Source organism: Macrobrachium nipponense, chromosome 46 (assembly GCF_015104395.2).
Source record: "Macrobrachium nipponense isolate FS-2020 chromosome 46, ASM1510439v2, whole genome shotgun sequence".
NCBI lineage: Eukaryota > Metazoa > Arthropoda > Malacostraca > Decapoda > Palaemonidae > Macrobrachium > Macrobrachium nipponense.
The window spans coordinates 31,961,809-31,972,938 of NC_061106.1; the positions used below are offsets into that span (position 1 = coordinate 31,961,809).

General features: G+C 36.1%; 1 protein-coding gene across 1 annotated transcript in view; it reads left to right on the forward strand.

Annotated features, from left to right (window-relative positions):
- LOC135214881 (failed axon connections homolog) overlaps positions 1 to 10,593 on the forward strand; it is a 12,361-nt gene extending 1,768 nt beyond the window's left edge. The window contains exons 2-7 of the mRNA XM_064249312.1: positions 4,066 to 4,211; positions 5,194 to 5,326; positions 5,650 to 5,846; positions 9,437 to 9,642; positions 10,054 to 10,170; positions 10,390 to 10,593. Coding sequence (XP_064105382.1) covers positions 4,093 to 4,211; positions 5,194 to 5,326; positions 5,650 to 5,846; positions 9,437 to 9,642; positions 10,054 to 10,170; positions 10,390 to 10,484 — 867 coding nt within the window. The 5' untranslated portion in view covers positions 4,066 to 4,092 and the 3' untranslated portion in view covers positions 10,485 to 10,593. The remainder of the gene's footprint in view (positions 1 to 4,065; positions 4,212 to 5,193; positions 5,327 to 5,649; positions 5,847 to 9,436; positions 9,643 to 10,053; positions 10,171 to 10,389) is intronic.
- Positions 10,594 to 11,130: the final 537 nt, after the last annotated feature.

The following is an 11,130-nucleotide window of genomic DNA, read 5'->3' on the forward strand; positions in this document are numbered from 1 at the left end:
AAATAAATGACTTATCATTTAGGTCAGCTTAGATGGGGTCTCGTATTTTTTCATGTTTAGTTGTGTTGGCAGACGTAAAGTTGGCAAGTTCCTTTTGTCCAGATAGAATAAGGTTGATTTTATTTTCAGGTGTTAGCCTCTAAATTAAACAATCCGTATTCACCAAGATCCAAGAGTTGGGAAAGAATGAAAGTTTTCTGTGAAATACTGATCTGTACGCGACAGTACAGACCTGTGCATGTTAGCATTTCCAGTAAAAAGAGAAAAAAAAATTGCGCCCGTCTCTTCGGCGCAATCGAGTTTTCTGTACAAAGTATAATGCTGCATAAAACCATGAACTATGACTGGACCAGCGGCACCGGGCAGCTCTCCAGTTGCTCATCAGATGCGGTAGAGTGAAGGTGCGTCCCATGGCACCGGAAAGCGCTGCCAGATGGACGATCCGTGACTAAATTTAACCTTAAATAAAAAAAAAAAATACTGAGGCTAGAGGGCTGCAATTTGGTATGTTTGTTGATTGGACGGTGGATGATCAACATACCAATTTGCAGCCCTCTAGCCTCAGTAGTTTTTTTTTTTTTTTTAAATCTGAGGTCGGACAGAATAAAGTGCGGACGGACGGACAGACAAAGCCGGCACAATAGTTTTCTTTTACGGAAGACTGAAAACCAGTGAAATTCATGAAAAAAAAAAGTTCTCGAAAAACGAATGAAATTCATGAGAAACGTTAGATCTGGAAGTACGAAGTAAGTTCAGATTTACATTTTGTAATCATACCGGGCGGTGAGGTCTTGGCATTAGATATTAGCGGTAATATTTTTCTTCGAGTTTTTGAAACATGGCAGACAGCATCTTCGCAACAGCAGAAAAAGGAAATTTTGATGAACTGATGATAAATGACCTACTAATCATTATTAAACAGATGGATTATTATCTAGGAATTGTAACTCGCTTACTCCTTATCACATATGCTTGTATATTTCGAATAAAGCGATTTTAGTTTACAGTGGCTTTATCTTCTTCTTTTTCTTTTATCATGTCAGTTTACTGCTGTACAATGAGCCTGTTCATAGATAAGACTGTGACATAACTCACTTTAGCGCCTACGCTTACGTAACATAGATGAAGAACAAAGACTCCAGATGTTGCCGCTCGTAGACTGGTTCTAGTAATACGTCATAGGTTTCTTGTTTTGACGTAAATAGACATGTTTAATAAAAATCAAGCATTTTAATGCCATTCACTAAGATAATATACCGGCAAAAGAATTGGAAATGTTACTGATATTTCCATAATAATTATTGCAAAATGTCCTCAATATTTAGGATATATAGATATGCACATTGCTAAAAAAAATTATTTATGATTAATATCTCCCGTGGATATTCTACCCCATGATAAATTTAACCAACGAAGTTCAGATATCAAATAATATGGTTCATCGTTAGGCAGTGAATCTGCTTATCACTCCTTGTAGCTTTCTTGTCGTAAACAGTGAATTATGAGCCTTGTAGTTAGCCAATTGTAGTGGGTCGCAGTTGGGAATGAAGACGTGCAAGTCTCTAGCACTCTCAACTTAATATTATAGCTGGGAATTTTGGTGGAAAGGTAACATCTTATGTTACATAGTGTGTGTGTAATATATATATATATATATATATATATATATATATATATATATATATATATATCTATATATATATATATATATATATCATCCATATATAATATGTTCATATATATATATATATATATTATATTATTATAATATATATCTATTTTCTGGTACGTGTGTGTGTGTAAAATGTCAAATGTCGGGCCAGAGTTTTTCTCTCTAATATTAAAAGTCACTCTAAAATGTGAATTGAATTGAATATAGTATTTATAAGCCAAAGGCCAAGCACTGCGACCTATGAGGTCATTCAGCGCAGAATAAACGGTCTGAAATGTGTATCAGGAAGAAAACCTCGCAGTTGCACTATAAATCAATTGTAAGATGGAAGAAAGAGAGTATGAAAGGAGGTACAGTAAATATAATGAAAAGGGTGGCAGCAAGGGGCAGAAAGCACGCTGCAAAGAACCTTAAGTAATGCCTACAGCGCACCACATGAGGGTACACTGATGGCGCTACTCCCCTACCGGGTCTAAACGTTTCACGGCGATCATCCAACAGCTATGGGCATGAACTGGCAATTCTAGAATCGAAGATGAGTAAACGACTCGTCCCTCGTTAAATAGCCAAACCTCTGCCGGCACAGTCACACTGTACTGCATTTCGTCTTGCTTGCCAGGCCTGACATTGCCGCTGAATAGGTTGTTTCAGCATGTTCTTGGTTTTAAATCCGTTAGGGTACAATTTAGGGAATTTGTGATACTTTACCCCGTCTTAATTTTGTCCTATTTAATGGTTCAAATTTGTATTGATGGTGCATTTCCAATTTGAAATTTGTGATTTTCGTGTAATTTATATTAGTGTTTCTGTACAAGCCTCGAAATTTTAATGAGGGAATAAACGACCGTGTTATCAAAAGGTCTTTGTGTCTCCCTTCTCAGTGATTTTTTATATATATATATATATATATATATATATATATATATAAATTATATATGGTGCTAGGAAAATTCGGTCCCAGAAAATTCGGTCCTGAAATCTCATTCTCAGAAAATTCGGTCCCGGAAAATTTCTAAAATCTAAATAACCAAGCCCAATATAACGTTTCTGGAAAAAGGCATAAAAATACATGGAAAATATGATGTTAGAAGAAATGAAAATCTTTTATTTCTATCAATAACTTTAATGACTCGTTTGGTTTAGAGATCAATTGTTTAGCAATCCAGACGAAATATTTTACAAAGATCAACAAGAGCGTGAGAACTTTGTGAGGCTGGGATTTGTTTACAAACTGTAAACAAAAAGGTACGTGGTGTTAAATGATGTTTTTAGGTAGTTTTGTCATATAGAACTTTAAGCACTTGTAATGGTATTTGAGAAAGATAATTTGTGTACTTTCATTAACATTCATTGACACCGCCTATATATAAGAAACGGTGACATTTGTAACTCAGTTTTTAGTCACTCTTCTTCCAGGATAAGCACAATTTCCCTATTTGAAGAACCCCATCATGGCTGCAAAATATTTTAAAAGTGAAAAAAAAAAAACAAAGACAATTCCAGTCAACAGATACGAGAATAAAAAATCTTGTAGAATCATGTGATGGTGAAGATAAATTAGCTTTCCTTAAGGCTATTGCTAATTCATTCATTTTTCTTTTTTATTTTGATAGTTTAAACATTAGTTTTCTTATAATTTTTAAACTTCTACTGATTTATTTTAAATAGAATTTACCTATTTCAGGGTTTGATAAATTTGATAAAAAGAAATATTATGTATGACTTAAATAATCGATTAAGCATGTGTTTTTATACGTACTTTTAAAACTTTTATTGATTCATTTTACTCTGCATTTTCCTAAATCATGTTTTGATTTCTTTAGCAAAAGGAATATTATGTATAACTTTAACGATGGTTTAAGAATGAGTTCTTTATGTATTTATTGATAAGAAGGAACTTGTTACTTTATATTTTATTGCTTTTTAAACTTCTATGCATTTACAGTATTTTTTCTGATATGGGACAGAATTTTCCGGGACCGAATATTCTGGGACCCAATTTTCTTGATTTTGTGCACAATATGCTATATACTGTATAGGTTTTTTGTTGAAGAAACATACCTTTTTTATACACTTTTATTAATAAAACTCTAATTCTATACTTTGTTTAATTTTGTCATCAGTTAGATTACGATTTCATTGTCAGTATATAAATAATTTCTAGGACCTAATTTTCTGATACCGAACTTTCGTGACCAAAACTTTTTGGACCGAACTTTCTGGGACCGAACTTTCTGGTCACCATTATATATATAGTATATATATATATATATATATAGATATATATATATCTATATGCATGTGTATGCGTATATATGTACGAGTAAGACAGGCACGTTGGCGCAAGGCTTTCTGCCTTCCATTGGCATTAACTTTTCCATCGTTCATTTCAGGGAAAAGGAGACAATAGCGCAGAGGATATGGAAGAAACAGACGCAATGCCCTCCCGGGGATCCATAGTCACCGTGTTAGTGAGCGCTCTGGTGACGGGGCTCCTCGTGTACATCTATAGACGCATCATACTCAGACAAATTAGAAGGTAGCGAGTCTATGACAGATTTTTCCTCGTTGCAAAATATTTCCCCGTAGGAGGATAGTAGTGCATTACTTAAGGTTCTCTGCTACGTCCCTTCGGCACCTAGCTGCAACCCCCTTTCATTCCTTTTACTGTACCTCCGTTCATGGTCTCTTTCTTCCCGCTGACTTTCCACCCTCTTCTGACAATTGTTTCACAGTGTAACTGCGAGGCTTTCCTCATGTTACACCTATCAAACCTTTTACTCTCAATTTCCTTTTCAGCACTCAATGACCTTATAGGTCCCAGTGTGTGGCCTTTTGGCCTAAATTCTATATTCCATTCTATTTGCAAAATATTTTAGAAACTTCATTGACTTTCGCATCCTTTAGTTGAATTGAGAGTAGTAATGAATTATGCTTTAAAGCGATTACCGCATGGTACGTTTATTTTTCATAAACCATTTTATAATATCCACTCACTCATTTAATCGGCTTAAGTTTCGACAAAAAATTCAAACAAATGTTCCAAGGATAACATTGGCACACGAAATAATCGAAAAACTGTTACAATATAACAGAAAAAAACTATTATATTGTCACTACTTATATGATAATTATGTCAGATATTTTCGTTTGCTGCTTTTTCAAACAATTATAAAATACAGATATTGATTATCTGCCTATCAATATGTTTATCTGTCAGCATATATATATATATATATTATATATATATATAATATATATATATATATATATATACATATAAAATGTAGAATCTACTGGTCATTTTTACCAGATACATATGAAATTGTAATAGCCACAATGCACTCTTTTCACATTCTTCGCTATTTTTTGGATATGCGCGTCATTTCAAAGCCTTGAGCTCCAACCTCAAAGAAATTTGAAGAAGTAATGATGTCCGGAAGCGGGAAACGAACCCGCGATACCATACTGTAAATTTAAATGTGTGTGTATATTCATAGCGGAAACCGTCGATATTGCAGAAGTATTTGGAGGACGGCCGGGGAGGATGTCGTGCTGGTCCACTGTCCCACTCCCGGCTTTTTAACTCCGAACATCTCGCCTTTTGTGATGAAGCTGCTGACTTATCTTCGCCTCGCCCAGATCCCTTACAAGGTAACTGACTAACTAACTATCTTTGTTCGGTGGACACCGATGCATCTCGACAAAGAGGAAGCCATCGAGATACCTAGATTGTACAGAAACACTTACTTACTCATGTTTTAAACTTTTGTGAAACACTATTAGTCTTGTTCTTGATTGGTTGATTTATTATTATTTTATTTTTCTTAACTTAATTTTTTGTTGACTTCTTTGAACAAGAGTTATTACTGTGGATTCCTCTATTGATATATATATATATATATAATATATATATATATATATATATATATATATATATATATATATATATATTTACACACACGTTCTGCTTTCAGCTGGAACACGACGAGCCCATGGGGGCGAAAGGGAAGACTCCGTGGATCACTCTCAACGGCAAAGATCTCCACGACTCGCAACTGATCATCGAAGCCCTTGCAAAGAAGTTCGACAAGAACTTCGGCAAAGGGCTGTCCGAGGAAGAGAAGGCCATAGCTCGAGGCTTTACTATGATGATAGAGGAACATATAGCTTGGTAAGTACTAGGGAATTAAATTCTAAATTATGCTCACGCAAACGCCTACGGGATAGACAAATCGGTGCTACTCCGAGGTGCTAGAGTACTAAACATGGAGGAAGCTCTTTGGGACGCCGTGCTTTAATACTAGCCAATCGGTGATCGAAGTATTATATACACCCACTTCCATACTGTGTGGTCAACTAATTATATTAATAAACGATATCTTCGTTCGGCCGTCTTTTTTACATTTACCATATATACGATGTTTAGTACTAGCACCTCGGAGTTGGTGACTGTAGATAACAAACCAAATTAGCACCGACAAGTCAGTGCCATGAGTCCTAACCAGACCTATTGAAGAAGAGACGTAATACCGTGACCTCTTTCGAATGAACACCAAAATATTCTATAGCAGCTTGAATTTCAAGTCAATGGCCTTTGTGGGCTTGTTCTTTATGGATAGGGTTCATTATTATTATTATTATTATATTATTATTATTATTAATTTGTACACAAAAACAGCCTAAAAAATTTTCTTAGAAAGGAACCTCCCTAACGGGGTAGTGCCGTCAGTGCACCTCGTGCGGTGCACTGTAAGCATAACTTAAGGTTCTTTGCAGCGTGCCTTGGGCCCTAGCTGCAACACCTTTCGTTCCTCTTACTGTAACTCCTTTCATAGTGCAACTGCGAGGTTTGACACCTGCTACACATTCCAAACCTTTTACTGTCAATTTCCGTTTCAGCGCTGAATGGCCTCAATATAGGTCATAGGCCTTTGGCCTAAATTTTATATTCATTTCAGAAAGGAAACAGGGAAGTCAAACTGTAACCTAGAATAAGAGAACACAAATAACATTCAATCCCTGAGCCCCTTCACCTCATTCTGAATCTTGTTAGATGAAAAATAAGTAAAACTTGAAACTACAGTACTACTACCGAGGCCTGGCTCCCGCCAATTACCGACCGGGATATTTACCGCTTTTTGTCCATGTTTCTGTTTATTTTCATGTCTTTTGTTTATGTTTATGGTATTCAACGTCATTGTTTCATGTCTCAAGGGACTGGTACTAAACACGGCGCCCATTTTGCCAAACCTAGAAGGGTGTTTAGGCCGATGTAGTACTACGTGCCTTCAAGTTTTACCCAACATAAATAGCATTATGGAAGAGATTCAAGATGCTTATATCCGTATCGATTAAAGGATGTTGGTGTTCCAATAAGCATGGGCACCACCTCTTAAAATATGCAGCATGTGCTGTGAGATGCCTGGAAAAAGTTGAAGGAGCTACTGGTGAACAATTGAGTTTTTCTGGTAGTAGGTGAGGAAACAGTGGTGGAGTGAGACAAAGTGGCGTTCGACAAAGGAAGGATTAGCATCAAGACTCCGGATATTGTGGAGTGAATAAAAAGAAAAACCGGTTTACCATAGGCCGAAGGGCCCACTCAGAAACAAATATCGTTACCGGATGAGCCAGCCCTCTCTCGCTCACGGCAGTCAGCTCTTTGCCCGGAAATTATTAGTACCTTAAATGCTGTGTACTGTGTTCCATACGTGTATTAAGGAGATAAGCGAACGAGAGAAGGCATTGATTTCTAGATTGTGATCTTCTTAGCGTCGTAGTAAACTTCGCGTTTGAGATACGGATGTCGACAGAATAGCTGTTAATTTGCACGGTTTACTGTGACCAGGCTGACAATAATAGCGAGTTGGAATCTCGAAGGCGAATTTTAAAGCGATTGTAAAAGCCGTTCAGCCACCATAAGAATCCTAACGACAAAGGGTTCACTTTGTCGATAAACCTCTTTTAGTCAGGGAAGGACCGAAGATAATTCTATTCTAAGATTTTTTTTTTATTTGAAAGAGTTATCATGATCCTGATTATTTAAATTGTAACCCTTAATTTGCATGCTTCTTGTTATTGAGATGTTACAGCTATTTTTTTGTTTTCATGTTTGATAACTTTCTCATGCTCTTGGTATATATATATATATATATATATATATATATATATATATATATATATATATGACTGGTAAAAGTGTTCTGTAACAACAGAATTCCATCTAATAAAAGGAGCCCATAAAAACACCAAAATGTAGAGAGAAAAGTACTATATTTCAGAGACTGCTGTCTCTCTCTTCAGGTATATGAATGAGAAAAGTTTACAGAAAAGGTGGTATTTATACCAAGAGATTCGTCCACAAGTAAGCCAATTTAGGTCACCCCCGCTGATAATCTTCCTTTAATCTTCTTAAGCGTTGGTTGAATGAACACTGCGTCGACGATGTCCGATGTCCAATTCCCTTTTGAGATGTTCATTACCTGCTTCTCTTTTATTATTGTGGACGAATCTCTTGGTATAAATACCACCTTTTCTGTAAACTTTTCTCATTCATATACCTGAAGAGAGAGACAGCAGTCTCTGAAATATAGTACTTTTCTCTCTACATTTTTGGTGTTTTTATGGGCTCCTTTTATTATATATATATATATATATATATATATATATATATATATATATATAATATATATATATATCAAGCTCTGTATTAAATAACGAGAATGACTAAATAACTCACCTTTATATGCATTAGAAATTTAACGCTTGTCCCCTTCAATATACTCTCCACTTGCACTAATAAATTGCTGGAGTTATTTTTTTTTTTCCACTGGTCGAAGGCGTGGAGGAAATTTAATGTTCTCTCAGGTGTTTCAACACATCCGCCGTTTTCTTCTTCACAACATCAACTGACCCTTCAAGAACTGATTTAACTTTTGAGAAAAGATAAAAGTCGCTTGGTGGTAATTCAGGCGAATATGGAGTGCGTCTGTGACTATCTGTCAATGTTCATAGATTCAGCCATCATTCGAACACTGAGTCGGCGGTCTTTTCGAACAATCTGATTTTTTTTCTACATTTTCATCTGTTCTTGAAGTACAATGTCGTCCAGGGCGTTCATCATCTTTGACAATATTACGTCCCTTGCTGAATCTTTTGTGCCAATCAAACACCTGCGGACGAGACATGAGGCAGTCATTCCCTTAAGCTGTAGTACTAAGCATTTGAAAACATTCCGTTGGTGTTTGGTGCAATCTTACTAAAAAAAAAATTCAAATTAACACGTTGTTCAACTTTTAAACTCGACCTTTTTTAGACTCACTACAGTAAATGCGCCTCAGTGGCGTGGTCGGTATGGTATTGGCGTGCCACCTCGATGGCCACGAGATCGATTCTCGGTCAATCCGCTGAGAGGTGAGAGATGTGTACTTCTGGTGATAGAAGTTCACTCTTGACGTGGTTCGGAAGTCACGTAAAGCTGTTGGTCGCGTTGCTGAATAACCACTGGTTCCATGCAACGTAAAAACACCATACAAACAGACAACCAACTACAGTAATCACAACCAAACTAAATGGCGACTCACAATCAACTGAACGTCCGTCATAGTGTTGGATGTAGGCCTAAAATATAAAACATTAACCGAGTAAATGGGCATGAGGGAAATGAAACAACGGATCTCTCGTCCTTACTCTAAGGCGTTTCCAACCAAACTACAACAAGCGTCTAGTTGCGTGTGTTGTTTTAAATACATATATCTTACTCAGGGGCCTTCGAGTGTGGCGATTCATAGTTGACGACGGCAGGACGCTCATGGAAGGGATGAAACAGCCCTTCTACGTGTGGCTGATAAAACCTATTTTCGTACGGAGCCAGAAAGCTGCTCTTTGGTACCAAGGGCTCGGGAGACACACGCCCGCCGAAGTCCAAGATATGATGACCGCCGACCTGAGAGCTCTTTCGAAATACCTAGGTAAGTCTTGGATTTAAGTGATTTACAAATGTTTACAAATCTATTTACGGGCTGCTCGGTGAGCAAGAGCCCGTGCTGACACAAGGTCAGCTTAATCAAAAGCAACAACATTACAAAGCTGTAAGTTATGATCGCGTAAATAAAAAGTTATCATTGCCAATATATTTATATATCTGGGGAATGACAATGAAATTATATATATGAATGAGAAAATACGCTTTGTTTTCATTTAGATATTAAATAATCATGTACTCATGGATATTAGAATTGTGTGGAACATCCAGGCTGACGATATCTTGCGCTCAGTTGCGAATTAGGTTGTAAATAATGATTTATTTAACAGTAAGCCAAGCACACACACACACAAAAACTCGATTTATCAACATTTTTATTCTGACCCTATCTTTATAGGGAGGAAATCTTATCTCATGGGAGACAGCCTAACCGAAGTAGATTGCACCATGTTTGCTTTCCTAGCCAATATCCTGTACAACTACAATCGATCACCCTATTATGATATCATTAAAGGTAAGCTTTAGTCTGTTGATTTCTGTGTATAACTTATAAAAGGGAGGGAATTAAAAGTATAGTCCTAGTTGTTTTGATGTCAATAAAGAACTATTGGGAGCAAGGAAAGAAATTTTTTTGTTAGATGTTTGGAAATTATAAAAAAATCACTTTTATTCATTTCATTATTACTTTAAGGTAATTCACTAAAATGTTCTAATTATTGGTCTCATATTTCAGGAGAGTTGACAAATCTCTATCATTATGTAATACGAGTCAAGAGAAGACTATGGCCAGACTGGGACCAGTGTTTAGAAAAAACTAAGTATAAATGAGCCCTATATTTACAAATGTTTATATAGTTTTAGGTTATGACCGTGTAAATAAAAAATAATAATTTCCAACCTATTTATTTCCAATAATAAATGTTGCCTACTTAAATAATCTTTCATTATTAATAATCAAAACCACAATTATGTTCTTGATCGGGCTTATATGAGTCTTATTTCATATTTTTTTGTTATTTTATATTTTCTTTGTTGTTTATCTCATATTATTTAACTTTTACTTGTGTATTGTTTTTAGTACTAGACTGCTTTTCCTCATCGGGGTAGTACTAAGCATTTGAATTAGTAATAGGCTGCTTTCCTCAGTCAAACCTTTTTAGTACAATGATGCTTTTCTCATTGGGCCCTTTTTAGTGCTTGGCTGCTTTCCCCATTGGGACTTTTTTAGTACTAGTCTGGTCTCCTCATTATATAGGACCTTTTTACTGCTACGCTGGTTTCCTAATTGGGGCCTTTTTAGTACTAGGTTGCTTTCCTCATTAGGACCTTTTTGGTACTATGCTGTTTTTCTCATTGGGACATTTTGAGTACTAGTTGTTTTTCTCAGTGGGACCTTTTTGGTACTAAGCTGCTTTCCTCATTCGTGCCTTTTTTAGTACTAGGCCGCATTCCACATTGGGACCTTTTTAGTACT